The sequence below is a fragment of the Alligator mississippiensis genome, chromosome 1, assembly GCF_030867095.1.
Source record: "Alligator mississippiensis isolate rAllMis1 chromosome 1, rAllMis1, whole genome shotgun sequence".
In the NCBI taxonomy this organism is placed as follows: Eukaryota; Metazoa; Chordata; order Crocodylia; family Alligatoridae; genus Alligator; species Alligator mississippiensis.
In genome coordinates, this window is record NC_081824.1 from 165,908,300 (window position 1) to 165,929,020 (window position 20,721).

General features: G+C 42.7%; 1 protein-coding gene across 1 annotated transcript in view; it reads left to right on the plus strand.

Moving 5' to 3' along the window:
- The window catches only part of LOC106739178 (maestro heat-like repeat-containing protein family member 7), a 61,114-nt gene that overhangs the window by 28,983 nt on the left and 11,410 nt on the right, over positions 1 to 20,721 (plus strand). Inside the window, exons 13-25 of the mRNA XM_059716325.1 lie at positions 2,868 to 2,957; positions 4,394 to 4,498; positions 6,930 to 7,065; positions 9,352 to 9,452; positions 12,374 to 12,523; positions 14,660 to 14,814; positions 15,587 to 15,737; positions 15,996 to 16,189; positions 16,885 to 17,022; positions 17,152 to 17,269; positions 17,715 to 17,855; positions 18,627 to 18,803; positions 20,412 to 20,570. Of these exons, the coding sequence (XP_059572308.1) occupies positions 2,868 to 2,957; positions 4,394 to 4,498; positions 6,930 to 7,065; positions 9,352 to 9,452; positions 12,374 to 12,523; positions 14,660 to 14,814; positions 15,587 to 15,737; positions 15,996 to 16,189; positions 16,885 to 17,022; positions 17,152 to 17,269; positions 17,715 to 17,855; positions 18,627 to 18,803; positions 20,412 to 20,570 (1,815 nt within the window). The remainder of the gene's footprint in view (positions 1 to 2,867; positions 2,958 to 4,393; positions 4,499 to 6,929; positions 7,066 to 9,351; positions 9,453 to 12,373; positions 12,524 to 14,659; positions 14,815 to 15,586; positions 15,738 to 15,995; positions 16,190 to 16,884; positions 17,023 to 17,151; positions 17,270 to 17,714; positions 17,856 to 18,626; positions 18,804 to 20,411; positions 20,571 to 20,721) is intronic.

Below are 20,721 nucleotides of genomic sequence, written 5' to 3' on the forward strand. Positions count from 1 at the left end.
CTCCGTGGAAATAGGCATGTATTGAGTATGATGAGTGGTTTATTCTGAGATTGAGAGGAACTGTATGGAGGATGCTCATGCTTTTGATCCGCAGGTTACAAATTGTATGGCACCCCAGTTTCTCAGAAGCAAGGGGCGGTCTACCAAATCATGACACTGAGGACTAAACAGACTAACCAGGCAACTCAACTGGCTTAATTCAGCTGATGTAAAATGAACATAAGAGAAGACACTTTTATGTAATAGAAAGCATAGGACAGGGTATGTGATCCTCAGCCAATGCATAAACACTAAGCCAGTGCGAAGCGGTTAGTATTCGCTTTGGATTCAGAGGACAGTGATTCGATTGGGTGATTCAAATTATTGTCCTGAATTGATTCGGCCACTGCCGAATTGGCCGAGTCTCCAAATCAGCCCCATCCCCCAACTGCTCTCAATGGCTGCCCCGACCGCTCTCCCAGCTCCTGGTTCTTTAAAAAAAAAAAAAAAAGAAGCTCCCACTCACTGGCCGCTGCCAGGCCGGGGGGTCGATCCCCACTGCCCCCCACTGCCCCATGCCATGTGGGGGGCTCTTCCATTAACCCCCTGACTGCCACCTGCTTTGCCAGCCCCACCATGGCTGCCCTACCCGCCCCAGCTGCCAACCCTTTAAAAAAAAAAAAAAGTCCTAACTCATTGACTCCTGCCCAGCAGGGGGGACACCCCCCACTGCCCTGCACTGTGTTGGGGGCTCTGCCATGAGCCCCCATATGCCCTGAGGCCACTGCAGCAGCTGGTGAGTGGAGGCTTTTTTTTAAATAGCCAGGAGCTGGGGTAGGTGGGGCAGCCATGGGGGGGGGGGTGCTGGGAGAGCAGATGGGGGCCAAGGGGCTCATGGCAGAGCCCCTCATGCAGCAGGGGGCAGCAGGGATTGCTCCGCTGCCTGGCAGCAGCCAGTGAGTAGGGGCTTATTTTTTAAAGAGCCGGGAGCTGGGGCCAGGCAGGGGCGGGGGCTGCGACTGCGGGCAGGGGTTGGGGGCACTCAGGGGGGCTGGGGGAGCAGGCAGGGGCTGGGGTCTGGCAGGGGTCCTCCCATGGTTCCCTCCCCACTTCTCCAGCCCCCTCTCCCCTGCCCCCTCCTACCAGCACAGTCTGGGTCCAGCTCCCTGCGGCGGCGAGCAGGGACTGCCCGAATTACCAAAGCTCTCCGAATCTTTTCTGAATCAATTTGGACCTTTTAAATGGTCTCCTGATTCAATTTGGATTCAGAGATTCGGCCACCAAATCACGCCAAATCTCCTTCAAATCAAATCAGCACCTGAAGCTTTACATGGCCCTAATATACACCTGGAACTGTGTGCAGAGGGTGTATCTGCTCTGCACAGACTTAAGTTACTTCACCACTAATTAGGGTTTTTTCATGGCTAGGTACAGACATTCAAAAAGCCTGAGGCAGACTCAATCAAACCTATGTTGGTTTCTCTAAGGCTCTGTGTGGCCCAAGCCTTCCTTCTATGGAGAACTTATCCCTGCTAACCCCCCACTCCCCACAACCTGCCTTTGTCTGTGCTGGCTTGGGTCTGTTACAGCCCAAAGCAGCTGAGCACTCAGTGAGTACTAACATATCTCCCTGGGAGGGGGGGTAGCAGGGAGGGGGTGGAGGGCACAAAGGCCCCTGGGATGCCAGCAGACAGTGACCCAGCAGGAATCAATAGGGGATCTGGTACAGAAATTCAATAGACTAGTCTAACCTAAATGAATTAAATCTGATTCCTCATCAGTCCAGGTCCCTCTCAGTCCAGGATCTTTCATTTTTAAACTAGTGTAAGTGCCCTGAACTGTTCTGTTATGGGCGTAGACCAGTTTTTGGTCACTTACACCAGTTTATGTGTAATATCTGTATGTGAAAGGAAATAATGGAAGCTCACAGCTCCAAAGATATCTGGGCATTGGACTCTTTGACTGAGAAATGTTTTCACACCATAACTAAAGAAAGTATTCCTTAACTCAGGAAGCTATATGGAAAAATAATATTGCCATACAGCTGATATCATTTAATTCCCTAAATTCTGATATGTGTCTCCTTTTGAGGTTTGGTTTTTGGTCAGGGCCACAGCCCAATGTTTATGTTGCAGTTTTCATGTTAAACATCTGCCTGTATATCAGGTCTCTGTTGAAAACAGCAAACTTATTTTGTACCTGCTTCTTATCTGAAGTTTAAGGCATGTTTCTAGAAAGTAAGAGTACATTAATATACCTGAGTGTGAGAAATTGTTCTTCCTATTTATGGGATTGACAAAGCTTTTCCTTTCCAGTGTTTCGGGTATTTATCTTAGCCCCTTTCTCAATATATCTGAGCAATTCACAGGCTTTCATGTATTTATCAGCATTCCTGTAGTGCAACTGGCCCTGTTTTACAGATGAGGATTTGAGGCACACAGAGATGAAGATTTACATCTATACTGAAATGCCTGACTTTAGGGTTCCCAGCCAACCAGCTATAGTATAAACCTGTATGCTTAACCCCCGAGCAGCAATGTTACAGTTCCCTATTCTTGACTTCTGGTTCTTCTGCTTCTTCCATCCTCTCTTTACTGCCTGTGAGTAGAGACAAGCCTGAAGGAAATACAAGGCATTTGTAGACCCCCTCCTAGAAGGGCTCTGCTTCACAAATCAGAACCACAAAGTGTACATCTTTGGTGTGGTCTGTGAAGTAGGAAGGCCAGCTCAAGCAGCTTGAGCTGGCTGAGGTTGACTTGAAGGTAGACTCTAAATATCAATATAGATTCTTCCTTAGTGATATGTCCTTTCTCTCTAAAGAAGGTGTTGAGGTGCCTATAGAATGCCAATGCGTATGACACTGATTCTTGCACTATCTTTGCTTTTAGTCCTTGTACAAGGAAACTATCAGTGCCTTGAGAGGAATGCTGGAGGGTCTGGTATTAGAATATCCTGGTGATGTCCAGAAGATTTTGGAGGTAAGAAGTGGAGAGTACAAGACTGGAAAAGAAGTTTACAGCAGAGGGTTTGAATCTCATGGTTCCTCTATGCCCTCAAAGTTCAAGTCTAAATTAAGACATTCTGGGGTTCTAGGCATATCGCAAACTGCTGACCCTTCCTCTAGCCCTATGGCTGTGCCCCTGCACTTTGGCCATGTCCTTGTTCATCAAAGCCCCAGTCTACCAGGGGACAATGATATGTGTACTCTCAGCATCAACAACAGTGCCATGCATGTGACATGTAAAAATGCCCTTTCGGTTAGGAATGGTAGTAAAGAGGCTCCTAGGTCTTTGCCTTCAGCAGCTCAGGAATGAGTGATCTGGGCCCAACTGCACTCTTCTTCTGCCACATAGAGACCTCTGCTGGATTTGTTTTGGCAGGATGGTTGTGTTATCTTAGCATTAGCACCCCATGTGATATAAAAGACAGTTCATACCTCTCAATGTTTCCTGCCATCTGCAGGCTGAGGCAGGTGCTTCTATACTATTTATGCTCAGGCTACGTTTTCAAATAGCAGTGGCTAGAAATTACTTTTTAAAAATGAAATCTGAGATTCTTCTGTCATTACATTTCTTCCAGAACTGGGACCCTAGTCATGTCATCTTGATTCAGTCTTCAATAAGCCTCACCATAGTCCCCATTGTCAGCGATTATATATTAGAAGGGGCTTCATTTCATATAGAACTGCTTCTTCATGGCACTGAAAAAAGTCTAATCAGGAAAAACTGTCACCCAAGGGGCTGAATTTCAGCATCTCCCTAGACTAGTAAGGGAAGAGATGGGAATCCTGCATGTTATCACTCTTGTTTGGAAGGATAAAATCAAACTTCACTTTGGACCTGCCAAAACCGGTTCTTATTATTTTAGGTTCGAGAGGAGGGAATAAGTTGCCTTTGACACTGAAGATTGTTACACCTTCAGAGGAATTGTTTGAGAATAGATTCCTTAAAAACACAGGAGACAGCACAGAGGCAAAAAACCCATAGTCTTTACTTATATAAAGAGGAGTATTCTGAATAATATTCCAGTCTTAAAAAGCAGCAAATACCTCTGTATCTGATCTAATATCAGACAAAAGTTAGTATAAATTAAAGTAGTTTCCTGGGTGGAGCACTTGCCTGAGACTGAAGAGACCTGGGGTTCAAGCCCTGATTCTACCTCTGGCCTATTGGGTGATCTTGGGCAAGTTGTTTTTTCTCCCTGGGCCTCAATTTTCCACTCTGTAAAATGGCAATAATGAGGCTGGCTTCCCATGTGAAATGCTGCATGCATTCTAAAGGTGAAAAGTGCTAGGTGAGAGAGATGCATTGCTGTTAGTGGCATTACCCTCATTTACACCCACTGAGGATTGTGCCCACTATATTTTCACTGGGTTTTATTTGCTGAACAGCGGTCTCCTTTGTTTTCCCCTTAGTACATAGAGCCCTGGCTATCCTCCAGAAAGGATCATGAGCGGGAACGGGCAATGTGGTGCAGCGCCCGGCTCCTGAGGTGTGTCGCCAAGCTTCCTAATTTTGATGTGAGTAACCTTCACCTCTGCTGACCCAGCTCCATAGATCCTGGCCCAGAAAAACAACCTACTACTTGCAAAAAAGCAAGCAAAATGTAGGAACTCATATTACTTCCATTGGGGTTAATAGGAGTTTAGCCATTCATTCATTTCAACAGAGATCACATTTGTCTGACAAACAACCTTGAAATCTTTATTGGCATTGGCTGCCTAAATTTCTCCTTTGAAAAGTTATTCCCTTAAATCCCTTTCCCAGTGTGATGTCATTGCAAAATCAATGCAAATAGCACAAGTTTTTCAAAGCTTCACTGGGCAAGAAAAACAATTCTTTCTTCCTGAAGTGTTGTGCTGACCCTTTGCATCTTTCGGTAATATTTACTTTACAACTGAATCCCTTACAAAATTGTTTGTTGCTGTGCATAATTTTCCACAATGTATTCATATGCTGTAAGTAGGCTGAATGAATCCATAACTAAAGGGAGTTCTCTCTGATTATGAAAGCTTTGAGATAAAAGTAAAACTGTAAGCATCATTGAATTAAATAAAACAGTATAGTAATAGCAAATGCTTAAGAGGCAGAACATTTTTAGATGAGTTTCTGCACACAACTTTAAAGGTGGCTCTAAATCTGCATTCATCTCTGTGAATCCACCAAAACACACTTTGCATTAAGACGACATCTGGGGTGCTTATACATGTACTTGGGGGTGGGGACGTTTTAATTGCAGTGGTTCCCCAATAGCCGCTCTAATTAAAATGGCTCACTGTCACATGTATTAAGCCCCCAGCATTTTAAAATGGCCATGGGGGCACTTTAAAGCCCCCCCACAGCCGTTTTAAAACACAGGGGGTTTAATACATGTGACGGTGAGGCAAAACTGGAACATTCCAATAGACAGCCCTTCTCTAGTTTTCCAACCCAAAACCTCACCTAATTTTGCATGTGTACAAAAAATGCTGCAAAGTTGGGGTCTGAGCTTTCTCAGAATTTAAAGGGTGCTGGTCTTTGGTTGTAACCAGTAATCTTTAAATACTTCCAACTAGGGCTGTGTAAATAATTGATTTTTTGTTGTTGCTGTGTAGGCTAACATAAAATCTAAAGAATCTTATCAGGCAAAATTGAATCACAAAATTTAAAGTTTTTCATTCTTTTTGCTGAAATGCAAAAAAAATAGTTTGTTTTGCTTGATATGAGGCCAACTCCTATTCTGCCTATCATTTTTGTCATCTCATAGCTGTGTGACCCAGCATCTAGAAACAGGTTTCATATACCATTTTACCTTTTCCAGTGTATGTAAATTAGCTCCCGGTCACATAGAACTGTACTAAGTACATAGAATTGTACTAAGGCACAATTTTCAATTGTAGTCAATAAGAACAATTTTCAAAACTAGTGGTCCTGGTGTAGCCTGGCTAATTCTCTTGGTCTGCACCAGACGTAGAAAAGGGACTTTAAACAGCCATAGATGGACACCTGGAAACTCCTCTGGTGTGAACAAATTAATGAGGGGTGTAAGGCTCTTTATGGCGACCTGTAAACTGCTCTCTCCGATTCCTACTGTGTACCTCAGCAGGGCTATCCAACTTTTGAATGGCAGGGGGCTACATGCCATGTGGACAGCTTGGTATTCATGCTTTCTCTTCTTCCTCCCCATCTCCCTGCGCAGGGCACCTCCCCTACCCAAAAACTCCAGAGCTCCCCTCTTGTCTGCTGCAAACACAGGATGGGTCCCTTGGCTGTGAGCAGTGTAATCTTCCTCCTGGCTGCGCACACAGCATGGGTAATCCGGCCCCTCTTGCTTGCAGGCAGCCCAGCTCTCCTCCTGCTGTGCACACAGTGCCCTCCTGCACCCCACACCACCCCTCCGAAACAGGAGCAGGAACCAGATACCAGAGGAAGGAGTGGGAGACTGGATATCTGGCTGCCACAGCAGAGCCTGGGCTTTATGTTAACTCCTCACAAGCCACCAGTTGGATACCTCTGCTCCACAACATAAATTGTTAGTTGGGGTTCGCTGCTCCAGTAACTCCCAGAGGTGAAAGAGTCCAAAGTCTGTTATTAATTTCACAGCTATACTCATAGTGGGCATGTACACACTACCTATGCATAAAGAGTAATGGCAAAGGGCAGAGCAGAAGAGAATAGACCTATAACTGTGTGGATGAAGAACCCTTTATATAATATGACCTGCTTCACTGTGGGACTCATTTGGCTTATTTTAAATTTTGTGACCATTTGAACCTGAGGCTTTGAAAATACTCAGGTTTTCAATGGAATAACAGCTTCCAATCTGTGTGTGTGTGTGTGTGTGTGTGGCAGTCCATCTCCACACCCTCACTGTGGACAAGCTGCAAGGTGCCAGTGTGCACACAATTGCTTGCACACATGCACCCTCATCATATTATATATGATTAATTGGCTTCTTTTCTTTCTAATTAGGTATCAATTGAATTCAGCAGATTAGGCCGTTTGGTTAGACTGCTGGCACTTCGATGCCATGACCCAGTGGACAACATCTGCTTCTTGGCAGCCCGAGCTGTATACAACTTGTATTGTATCCTGCTGGTTAAAAAACGTCAGCAGACCTCAGTTTTCTCAGTTCTCTCCTTAACACCAGGAAGTGACAGCTTCTTGGGTTAACCTATGTGCTTTGTTGTTAATAATTGCTATTATTTATGATTTTTGTGGTAACCTTTATATGTAGTTATAGACCACAGCCCCATTGTCCTAGGATACTAGACACTATACAAGCACAGAACAAAGGACACTTTCTGGCCAAAGAGCTTACAGTCTAAGTCAAGAGCTACAGAGAAAGGAGTGCAAAGAAAAACTAAGACAATATTAAATAGCATGGTAGGCAGGAGTATCACTGCAACCACTATCCACTTTTTTGCTGGCCTCTCAGCACAAAAGGGTTTTAAGGAAGGGTTTGAGGTACCTCTGCAGCTATTATTTACAGAGGTACATCTGCAGCTGCTCCTAGGCATGAGGGGCAACACGTAAGTTAGTGCAAAAGTGCATTTTGGAAAGCCCAAAAAGTGTTTCATGGAGGCTGTCACAGCAGGCTGATGGAAGAATGAGACAGATGTGAAGCAGACATTTAGACCTGTGGGTTATCAGCCTGATCCTAGGAGGGGAAATGCTACAGATCAGGAAGGTCTCCAAAGGAGAAGGCAGCTGCAGTATCAGTGTCAGATGTAGGGACCCTGAGCTCTGTAAGAGCCAGCACCTGGAGGGAGTACAGTATGAAGGAATTGTAGATATCTGAGACCTTTTATAGAGACAACAGGAGAAGAAAAGAGAGAATGAGTAGGAAGAGTGGCAGGAGAGGGGTAGAGGTAGGGAGAGATGGTCAAGGTTGGGGCAAATGTCACCATATATGAGGAGATGTCAGAGGAAGAGGTAAATATGAGATCTGGATTTGTGATGATGAAGAAAATGGGATGGAGAGGTGAGGAGGAGCAGACTGAGTTGGTGGTAAGTGTATACACAGGGAGGGAAACAAGGGCAGGGGTTTGGAACAGGGGAAGGGAGAAGAAAAAAGAAGAAGAGATGTTATGACACAGAAGAGCAGCCTGTTGACATCTGTGGATGAGTGGCAGATCAACAAGATTATCAACAAAATTTACATATACTGTGAAAGTATTTTGCAGCTCTCCATTGGGTACCTGAAGTGGGAAGGGGAAGAAATAATGATTAAACATTTAATTGTTATATAAATACCATAAATGAGAAGACTAAGGGAGGGTATGAGATTTATGTCATCAATAGCTTCTATTTGATGTCCCAGTATGATATGTATTTATACTATATCCTAGTACTGCAAAATCCAGAAGGTAGTGAAACAGATCATTTTCACTATTGAGGCTCAGTATAAGGTCATGTCTTTATTGCTTTATTTCCTGTATAGACAAAAAGAAGAAGATGTGGTTCCCTGTCCAAATAAGCTTATCAGTTCTTGATTAGAGCTTCTGGGCTTGGGAGTTTTATGGAAATAAATGCATGTTTCTCACAGAAAGAGAGAGGGAGGAGCAAACAGAGTCAGCAGGAGACAGGAAAATAAAGTCTAGCACATATAGTAGTTTATAAAATGTCTAGCACTAAGGCAGTGTTTGAAAAAGAGAAGTACATGTCACCCTGGGAGAGGAAAAGAATAGCTAAGGGAAAAGGCAAAGACAGGCCTCTCAATTATTCTACAGAATTTTAGCTTTTGTTTCAAAACAAAAAAAAGCAAATCTCTGGCTTTATGACATCAATACAAACACTAGACCACAAGAAACAAGTATTATCAGTGCAGAGATACACATTTGATCTTGCAAAGGCCCTGAAGCAACAACTCTGAGCTATGAACTGTACCATGCATTTCAGGGTGTACCATTTGGATGCTAATAATGGTACTTTAAGTGGTATAACCCAGTAAATGTTTCAGTACACTTCTACATGTGCCAGGAGAGCAACTATACTTTAAAAATCTCCACAAGCAAAGTGCTCTGAGTGACTGCTCTGGTTGGGGAAGTCTTTCCATATATTTCCTCTGAAGGGTATCGTGATTGGTTTAATTCTTCTGAATTAGAATGGGGCAATCTCAGTTTTCCAAGATTTGGGAAAGAATCCTGAAGTAGCAGCAGCTCAGAATGAAGCCAGTTTTCAAAGATTCTTATGAGTTCAGTGAATAGTATTGATAGACTATATAAGAAAACAGAGCTTGTGCCATATTCACGACACACCATTATACTAGATTGTGAACCTAAAACTTAATTTAAAGAGTGACTATAGTTCAGAGATTGCAACAAGGAGAGAAACGAACAGGTCACTCACTTGTAAAATGAAAACTTGTACAAATATATGTTTCTTGTTTCAGAGCTTGACAAGGGACATACAGCAGAAAAGTTATATGCATACAAAAATCTTGGCACCTACAGTCCCTCTGTATTCTATAACAACACCTCTCAGATTGCTAAGGTAATTCGTAGATACCACTGAACAAACAAAATGTTGTTGCATCTGAGTACTGTAGAGTTGTTGTTGATCACAGTTCTGTAGTGAAGGATGCACCTAGATATTGTTATAAACCCTAATTTAATATGAACTTAACTTTGGCTAGGAAAATGTACTGGTTAACATCATTTTACATTTGTAGTAAAAAACAAGGAGTTTTTTTTGCATATTTGGCTAAGTCTTCTTCCAACCGGCTCAAGTTAAAAATTTGCCTGATTTTAGAACTTCATAAAACTGTGACAAGCATTATGGGAGGGGCTATTTGAAAATTTCCCACTGGTATTGTTAACTGACTGAAAAAATAGGTTTTCCAGTAAAAAACATTCCTAAAACAAAAGCTTTATTTGGCTACAAACCAAAATAGTGTTGGTTTGGAAATACCCTGTGGGATTGTAGTTTGATTTCTTCATGCCCCATTCTTCTTCATGGACCAAGATACCCCCTCTTGGACTAAATCTCCCCCGAGACATAAAACAATGAAATCATAATCATGCGTAGTACAGAGTCAGAACAAGGTGAAGCTTTGGTTGATCCTGAAAGATATCATCCCGCCACATATCCCAGTCCAAAAGCAGTCTAGAGGTAGGAGTCTCCTAAATAATAACTCTTATGCATGAAGCTATGGCAAGACAGGTGGATGCTAAGACAAAGCATTTGATAGAGTACCACTAAACAGAGAAATCTTCTGATTCAGAAATATCAAAACCTGTCATTTAACTGAAAATATTAAAATCAGATGTTCCAAAATTTCAAAATTAGATTTTTTTGGCTGAGAACTTTCATATTTGGGACAAAAATTTTCAGTGGGTTTTTTTGTATAGTTTTGCTTAGTTGAATTTTTCCAAGGAAAAATTTCAGCAAGTTTTAATGATATGTTCCATTTTCAGATTCTTATGACTTTATACAGAAAAAAATACTTTAAACCAGCAAAAAACAACCTTTTAAAGCAGCCAGCCAGAACAACCTGGCTGGCCACTCCTGCTGCTTCTCTTCAGCTCCCAGTCATGGCATGGGCAAAGATCTGGCCCTTCCACAATGTTGGCAAGGCTCCCCAGTGCTGCAGCACTGCCAAAGCCCCTTGGCTTCACAGATGTGGCCTGTGGGCTGTAAGTTGTTGACCCTTGCTTTAAACTAAAAAAAAAAAAAAGTTTGAATCTGTTCAGAATAAGGATCAAAAGGAAAGATGATTTTGTGGTTTATGGCACTGGCGTGGAACCCCAGAGACAATAGCGAGGTCTGTCATAGCATTCTGATCATGGCCAAGTCCCTTGGCAATCACTGTGGGTGCCGCTACACATGCATTTAAGGTGACCAAACTGCTCCCAGGCACAGTGTCTATACACGCTCCTAGGACAACAGCACTTTGAGCTGGGGCAAAGCATGCCCAGACTGGCAGGGAGCACAGGAGGTCAGCCCTGGGCTCTGAGTGGCAGTGTCAGGCGACAGAGGGGCTGGCTGGGGCACAAGGGTTCAGAACCTGCGGAGCCATGTGGCTAGGCGGCAGGGAGGAGTGTGGTCCTGCCCAGTCACTGTCTACGTGTGTGTTTCAGCACAGTTAAGTACTCTGCTGTAAGATAGTACTGTCCCTGCCAGTGCTATCCTATGGTGGAGTTTATTCATTTACTGCACCCTAATACCAGTGAACATGCAGACTGTGACACTTTAGTGTAGATCTAATTAGTCACTTCACAGTAAAACTCCCATGTAGATGCATCCTGTGTCACTCAGTTGCAAACTGGGAATAGTACCTCCCTACCTCACAGAAGTGTGAGAATGCATTATTTAGCATTTGCGGGTAGTGTGGGAATTAGGGCTAGGTCTTTGAAGGTTTAGAGTGAGTTTATTAAAATTGTTTTGCAGAGTATCTAAGTTATTTTTTTTTATAGAGGTGATTCCCATTGGCATTTAATTCAATCTAACTTTTAGAGGGTTCTGTAACAAAGGAAAGAAACGTTTGATTTTAATATTTCATACTGTATATTCCAGGAGTGCTCAACCTCTGGCTTGCGCATGGTGTCATGGCATCTGGCCCATGGGGCTCCCTGCGGGTCCAGAGATTTGGCAGCAGGGGAACAGTGGCACCACTCCCTCACTGCCAAATCTCTGGACCCACAGGGAACCCCATTCCCCTGTGCTGGATCTGACACCCAATCCCAGCAGACAGGGCCAGGCGGGGGCATTGTCAGGCCCCAGGACCCAGTCTTGGAGGGGCAGGTGGGCTGGAAGGGGGGTGGTGCTACAGCTCTGGGACCCAATCTTGTTGTGCAGGGAGGGGGAGGGAGCAGTGCCAGGCCCCCAGGGCCTGATTTCGCCCACAGATGCCCCCACACCATATATCTGGCTCACAAGGCCAAAAGATCGAGGACCACCCATTAAAAATCTAGTATGTATATTAATTTAAATTAGCGTAGAAAGATGCTCTTACAGAACCTGCCTGTGCCTTGGTAGATGTGTACTTTATAATTGGTATGGTTACAGGACACGAAGCAATAGGAAGGATGCTGGAAGCTCTATGAGGCTTCTAAGTAGAGCAGGTTGAAACTAGGGAACTAGGAATACAGAAAACGTGAGCTGTATTGAAGATGTGTTCCTTTCCTATGCCTCTTGATAAAGAAAGGACTTAAAATATAACCAATTCTTGTGCACTTTAGATTAAAGCTGCTACTTAATGCAACTGAATGAAGAATTTTCAGTTATAAAAATCAAAGTACTTTAAGGGATAATAGATATTCACCCATCCTCAGAATTAATACAATTTCTTTGTTCTCTGCTTCCCTACCTTTCCAATACTGAATTGTCTCCAGCTTTTGTTCAAATTGATAATATGCGTTTAGATGACAGCAGGTATTCTGCCCCCATGACATGGTCTTTTGTATTCTCTTTAGGCCTTTGCAGAATATTTTACCCCTCGTCAGTTAACAAATCTGGTTCTGACAGCACTTGATGGTTTGACAGATCCCAGGGAAAAAATATCTCGGGCAGCTGGAGAACTGCTGAGTGCAATTTTGGATGAGCGTGGAGCTGATTTGGAGAAGGTAAGAGGTACTTAAAAGGGGTGCTTTTATAACTGAAACAAAAAATGATTTTGCTGAAATGGTAAATTGCCATAATCCCACAATGCAAGAAGCAAGGATTTTTGTGAGTGATATATTTTCCTGAACCAACTGTATAGTTGAGTAGGACACAGACAAGCTTTTAAGTGCTACTGCACCTTTCTTCAGGTGTCTGAAGGGAAAAACCAGAGCTAAATAGCAGGTAGAGCAAAAGCTTGTATGAAACTCCTTGTGTAAATAAAAGCAGGTTATAAGAGACATTATTAGGTAGCTAACAGGTAATTCCAATGTGCTTTTTTAGGAAAGCTGCAAAATAATTCTTCACTCTGAGTGAAGAAAAAGATGTGACCAGATCACAGGGCAGATGTGGTTTTCTCCAAGATGTTGCCTTTCCCTCATATTCCAGTTAAAATTGTAGATTAAGGTGCCTTATTATGGAACTGGAATAATGACTCCATAGCTGAACGGTTTTCATTATAGATGCGGTTCTGAAATCTTCATAACTTTTTTGGGGGAAAAAAATTGTTTGCAATTTTTTGAGCTTATGCCTGAGTCAGTTTGGCTTATTTATTACTTCTCAACAGAACAAAGGCACCAGACCATTTTTATTCAGACTAGATGAAAAATAGTGGGGTTGAAAGTGTGGAACTCTGGGAATTCTGTCACAGTCTTTACAAATATTCTAAACACTTGGGGAAAGGCTTGCAGGCATTTATAAACCATGAGAGATTATCCTTAGAGGTTGAAAGTTCACTGAAGTGATATAGTTGGATAAGAAGTAGGAGAATCCCCTTTACCCATCTCATTTTGATAATCTCTCATTACAAAACAAATGACTCCAGTTTAACATCCTTTTCCATGAAATTCAGCATAGCAGCAAATTTCCTGAGGTAGCCTGAAGCCTGTAGACAAAAGGGGAGGAAAAAACAGTTTTCTCTCTCCACTTGTAACAAGTTGCCTGATTTTTGTTGCTCTTGAAATGCATGCTTAAAGCCCTAGTTAGCTCCATCTAAGTGTGAACTGTGCAGAAGTTTCAGGAAGCTTAGATTGGTCTAAAAATGCCCAACTCTACCTCTGAGGTAGTCTAACTTAAATTGGGTTGGCCATTTTTGGACTGAACTTCTGTATAGCTCCCAGCACAGCCCCAGGGACGGAAAAGACCAGTTGCTGGCCCCAGCCCAGAGGTTGCATTTTTCCTACCCCTTCCCAGGCACCAGGCTATTTTTAGTCATACCCCACCTCGCCCTACCCCCAGATGGACAACCCCCGTAGCCCGCCAAACCTCCCTTCCTGCAAGCCACTACCAGTGCCACTTGTGTCAGCCTTTACCAATGCTGGGAGCCGAAAAGGTAAGTTGGGGTGGGGGGAGGGTTGGAAGGGATGGGGAAGTAGGTTCGTAGGGGAAGGGGGGGCTGTTTGTCTGGGAATGAGGGGGGTTGAAGGGCTAAAAATAGTCCCTGGTCCCAAGGGCTGGGAGAGAGCCCCCATTTCCCTATGCCATCCATGGACCCCGCAAGACCCCTGAATCCACCAAACCATCCCAGCCCCCCCGCAAAGATCCCATCTGCCCCCCTCCCCCCCTGTCCCCACCCTGATACCCTTGCAGACACCACATGTCCTCTTATCCCCACGCAGACCCTGCTAGCCTCCTTGATCCCTTCTGATCCTATCTCCCCCACAGGCTCCACCTGCCCCCTAATCTAGCCTCCCCATAACCTCCCCAAATGTCTGTACACAGTCACTGTGTTCTCTTCCTTCAAGGCTTTATATTTCTTATCTGTTGCTTTCCCTGTAACCTGAAATAAGGTCTACGACTGAGATATGTTTGACATCCATATAAGAGGTATAACTCTGTGCATATGGAGAGAGGGGAGGATTCAGTGTCCTGCATCTATTATTTCTCTGGGAGTCCCTTGCTGGCCTGAAATTGACCTGGTTTTGTGCTCCTTGAGAGAGGAAAATTCATCCTGTTTCTGACTGATTCTTACTGTGACACTGAGATTTAAAATTTGCCTTTTGTTGCCATTATGGGGAAGCAGAAGAATTTCTCCCTAAGCCCAACATTTAACTTCAAACAGCCACTGTGAGATAAAGTCTTTGACTGTGTTTTTCTTACAGGTGGATGACACTTTGACTGGCATTTACAAGCGCCTCTGTCTCATTCAGGAGCCCAACACTCGGCAGGAAATGTTGAGGGCAGTGTGTTTCTTGGCTGGAAACAACACCAAGAAAGTGGTGCCTATCCTACTGGCCCACTCACTCCCCTGGGACAGGTACAAAGCTAGTAGTACCTTCACTGCTCAGATTTCTAACTGTATGTTCCTTTAGTCTCTTTGTCCCCAGGTTGTCTTATGCTCATTTTTCTTTGTACTTCCTCTTGTGATAGGCTGCAATTAGAGCTACGTGAAACAAAGGTATGATTTTCTTTTTTTTTTTTAATCGTCCAGCATTTGGCAAAATTTGAAATTTTAGCAAAAAAAAGATCAAATATGAATTATTTTGCTAGCTTTCATCGCAATAGATTCATCAGTATATTATGAATTCTGATGTGCAGTAACTGCTGATGTTTGTATAGAAATGCTGCAACTGATGTTATCATCAGTAATGGAACTAAACCAATTTTATGGTACAGTAACAAAGAGTGGTGACATGGAACCTTTGTTACCTCTGTTTATTTGGTGAGGAACCCTTCTTTACTAGTCTTGGGTTTCCCCCTCTCTCTTTAAAGAAATAAGTTCAGTATGTTCTAATATCTCTGGTATCTGGCAGGGGGCATTACACTGCCAGGGAGATAGCACATTTAGTGATACAAGCTCAGAAATAAATATCGGTAGCCTTGGGTCCTTTACATAACCCTGTTGGTGTTCCATTCTTTGACCTTGAGCAAGTCACTGCAAATCTCTATGCCTTGATTACTTCAGCTATAGAATTATGTTTACCCACAGGATCGTGCATGAGTGCTGTGTCACTGCAGCACTTTGAGATCCTTTAATGGAAGTTGTTAGAAGTACAGGCCACTGGTTTATTGTACTTCTTCATTCATAGCAACACAACTGCACTATGGAGGGTCCTGGGCACCAGAAGAGAGACCACTCTCTGTGTTCTTCAGCTGCTAATACAAATCTTGGAGGAGAAGCCAGTCCAAAAAGATAACAGCAGTATCTCTGATGATGAGACCTCTCTTCAAGCTGTTGCTGTAAGTAGTATGGTTAGCTACTTTCCATTGACAGTGAATGGTAGAACTGAGGACTGTGTGTAGGGAACGAAGGAAAAATGGAGACACTCCTTATTCTGACTGAGGCCTAATTATAGGTTATGCTAGCCTTACCTTTCCCTGAGGCCCTGAAAAACTAGATACACTTCCTTTATGAGCCTTTCAGAGAGGCAATTAGGCACCCTCTGTATTTCGTTCTGGAAAAAGAAATGTAACAGGGTTATATTTTACTCTCTCTAGGTAACCTGTGCTCTGTGTGAGATGCTCTCAGTCCCTGGTTGCAGAGATGCAGTGCAAGAACTCTATCCCCGCCTCTTATTAGCAATGCTTGGTCATGTCCAGAAAGTCATAGAGCAGAATCCACTAGAGAACATGGTAGTCTACAGGAAGGAGTGTGGCCAAGAGAACAGGCCCAAGGCATTTGATCCTACCAGGTAAGCACTAAAAAGTCAAGGTTCTCTTTATCTATGTTCTAATGAGCATGGGGAAATCCCTGTGTAGTTTATGATATCTTTGTTGTCATGCAGACATCAGCACTTGCTCAAAAGAGTACAAGGTTTGTATCCATTTAAAAAGAATGGAAAAAATGGATATATACAGAAACTAAATGAGACACATGAGCAGTGACGATAAGAACTATTTCTCACATAGTCCCTTTCTCATTACTTTTATATTTCTACCTGGTTTTGGTAAACAAGTTCCTCTTCCTACTTCTGATCTCTGCATTCCCCTTGTGTTACTACTCCACAGGATGCTGAAGATTGCAGTAAATTATGTGGATTATTTGAGACTTTGGGTTTCTATTGCCTTGCATAGTTACTAGAAGCAGACTGATGTCACTCAGTGGGTGTGTCTACACATTCATTAATGCACCATTACTGCTGCACATTAAGTTTAGTACCTCTAATATGAGGTACTAACTAAGTGCGCAGTAGCTGGTGCTACTGTGCAGTAATAATGGTGCCCGGTCTTTTGCAATGTTCAATGAGCAGTAGACTAATTCTACTATGCATTAGTGCATTAGCACAGCTCTTGCTGTGACATGTTAATGCACAGTAGAATTAGTTTCCTGCACATTAAGTATCTCGTGTAGACATGCCCAGTAATGCTAGATTTATTTTGAATCTAGCTGTGCCCTGGAGGCTATGAAGACCTTGCTCTCAGGTGCTGGTTATTTTGAGGTGTTGGTCTATATGGAGGAACACAGAGGCTGGGACCTACTCTCCAGTCCCTGTGACTACTACTGTGGAATAATAGAGATCACAAGGTAAGCAACAAAATCTATGTTATCATCTGGCATGAAGTTCTTCCTAGATTGGGGTCCTTTCCCCAGAGACTTGCGGTACAGCTCATTTTCCCCTTGTTAACTTATGGATTTGCATATGTCCTGTTGCAGTGCCATGGTGAAGCATTTCAGACCCCTTCAGCTGCATAGAATTTTTAAAAAACTGATCCCACTACTCAACAGTGAAAATGAGCATGATAAGGTTATGTCCAGGGCCTTCTATGCACAGGTAAAACTCTTTTCACTGACTTCATGCTTATACCAAAGGTGAAGGGGGTAAAAGCTGTAGAAGGATTCAACAGCAAGGATTATGGGCATGAAGAGGATTCTGTTTCACCAAGGTCATATTAAATTTCACCTGCAGTTTTCATTTTCCAGTTACCAAGAGCCATTTCTATTAAATGACACCTGAAACAGTGAGAATCACCACTATTTCCATTTCACTAGGCAAGATTTTCTTTTAAGTGTCAGCATGAATCTAATCTCAGAACCAAATGTTTAAGCCAGAGTTCAAACTGGCTGCTTTAAATCTCTGTGGGAGGTATGGACTTTCTATACCTGCAAGAGTTTATTTCCCATAAAAAGGAAATTTAGTTGCGATTATATATGTCCAGAGAATAAAATGAGAAAGGCTGTTATTAACTGCTGATGTCTTTGTTTTGTTTTTCTTGTAGCTTCTCTGGCACCGTTCTGTGGCCCAGAGTCAAGAACTCGACATTTTAGCCCCACTGAAAAAATGGACCCAAGAGACAAATCCTATCATCAAGCTGCTGGGACTCAGAGGAATTAGTAATTTAGCTCTCCACCCAGGGAAGGTGAGAGACAGTTTATTCGATTATGATAGAAACCCAGATAGAAATTATAACAACATAGAATTAAATGCCAACAACTGACTTGAGAACTAAGGTGCTGATACTGGTGGCACTGAAACAGATTAAAACTGAAGTAGATTTGATGATTGCTCAGGGAGAAGAACTTAGAGAAGCTTCAATACAGCCTGAGGCAGAAGAAAAACATATCTTCTGATCATAAAACACACATCAGATATTAGTTAAAACCAGGTGATTCTTTGCTATTGCTGTGGTGATATTGTAATAGCATTCCAGGTTTAATATAAACATTGTTCTAAGATAATATATTATGTAGCAAATTGTTCTGTCCCTGGTAATTATTAAAGAAAATGAGATGAAAAAGTCTATTCATAAATTTACTTGTGACATCTCTAATTAGATTAACTGGTATTTATGGTGTTACATATAACTATTTGTGAATTTGACTGTCAGTACAGAAATATAAATATCATTAAGCTTCCCCACATATAGCCTAGATGTTTCTTACTCATGATATTTGCCACTCTTGATTTGTTAACCTCCTTTAGATAAACTGCCAAAAGTCTGAAAAGCATTTATACAGACAATCCAAGGAATAACAGCAAACGGAGAGTAAATGCCTTTGCAAAAAATCAGAAATAATTTACAAATTATTCATTCATTTAAAAAAATTAAATTAATCATATTTTGGCCTGACTAATGCTATCTTATCAGCTCCAGTAGTGCTTATGTTAAAGAGCTGTTGCTGTTGTGCAGGCAACACATCTCAGAAGCCACCTTCCAGCCCTTCAAGAGTTCCTGAAAGAAAAAGATGAGAGGATTGCAGAGCAAGCTTTGAAAGCCCTACGAAATATCATCTACTATATGGAAGGGGAAGAGGCCAAAGCTGCATTTTGCCAAATCGGGAAGTCACTTTGGCAACCAATCACTGATGTAAGGTGATGCTCTGAGTGAGCTACATGTGTGTGCAAATATTGTACAGAGGAGTGAGGTAGCCCCAGAGCACACTATGAATGGAGTGGCTGAAGGCACAGAGCCGTTAGTACTTGTGTAATTCCCATAGCGAAATCAGGTCTATACTGTTCCCTCCTTCCAAGCCCTGTTGATGCTCACTTTCACAGAGCATTATTGTGCCTAGAAGCCTTTGAGAGAGCAAACCCTCAACAAACAGCAGGGCAGTAATTGTGAAAACCCTACCCATTGGAACTGGAATTAAGTCATCTTCATATGTGATGCATCAATGGAGGGTTGCTTCTTCAGGGCTTTCTTCAGTCTCATCCATAATAATAATAATTATAATATTATTATATAATATAATAAAATAATAAATATAATAATATTAATAATAATAACCTTCCCTTTCCCTTGGAAATCTCAGGGTCCCAAAAGACCTCTGTGTTAGCAAAATCTTTCCAGAACATCAGCATACATTGTCTTTTACTACTTGCACTTCTCTCCCATTGTTCATTCACTGCTTTTCTCTTTATGGACCCAGCATGTTCAAGGTAACCTTTGGGAGGCAAGGAGGAGGAGAGAAAGAGAAAGACTTGACAGGACTGAAAAATGGCCCACTGAAAAATGGTGATGAGGGCATTTTAACTAAAGCTCTTTTGTTCAACAAGCTTTAGTTAAAGTGCCCCCACCACCATTTTTCAGCACAGGGAGGCTGATACCCAAGATACTGCAGGCACTTTAATTAGATCAGCTCTCAAAGCTGCTCTAATTAAAGTGTCCCCCCTGCACTCCTCCCATTACTGGAGCATGTGTATAAATACCCTTGGTTACTGTATGCTCAGAAGCATGCCGCCATTTTGACAGGACTTTCTCCCTAGCTCAGCATGATGAATAATACTTCTTTTGCTCCCTGATAAAATAAAAGAGAAAAGGAGGCCAAAGATTACCTTCACCTCTTCTTCCCTGACTCTATTCTTCCATTGCTTTGACTTCTTTAGACACAGCATTATGCTACACCAAGATGGCAAGGGAGGGCTATTTGTGCATTCATGAGAACGGAGAATTGTAGCAAATTCTGCCCTGAGCTTGAGTCATAGTAGTGTCCTCAGCACTGCTGCACAGCCTTATCAGCTGATTTAGGTAGGATGCACATTGAAAAACTCACCAGAAGGCAAGCAGCAGATTGCAAGAAGGTGATTGTACTGTTCTGAGGAATCTACTTTCTCCCTTCCATTTTCTGGCCTTCTCCATTTCCCCTCGGATAGCTTATAATTGCAGTAAAACAGCTGCAGGGTGGTGTGTAAATTAACTGGTAATGACAAGTATCAGGCTGACAGCCTTGGAAACTAAAATTTTCTATTTATGGGGCAAATACAGCACACAGTGGCAGCGCAGCAACTGCAGTACTACTGATTAAGCATGCGTAATGCTCTTTTCTTGCCTTTTTATACATCCACAGTTTACATGAATCAGCACTCCTCATATGGTATGTTAGATACTGTCACTTGTATGTTTGGGATGATTACAGTCAGTACTGAAGAAGTGTTTCACTGAGAAGTTCCCTTATCTTCTTTGTTTCATGCACAGGAGAGCGAAAAGGTGCGCATCACAGTCATCATTGCCCTTGGCAAAATGCTGAAACAGGTGAACAAATTTAAGCCTGGGCCTGCTGTCCATTATGAAATTTATTGTGCCCTGGTGCCACTGATGCTGGTCATGCAGGAGAATAAACCTGAGGTGCTCAAGGTGAGCCTCCTGGAACTAAGGAAGCTGGGTAAGGAATCTTCAGGGACTCCAGCCAGGCGAATCATTCCCCATGTACCAGTGGGAAGAGCCTGAAATACTTGACATCTTCCTATCCTTGCTTCCCTTATCCTGGGAATCCTCAAGACCTTTG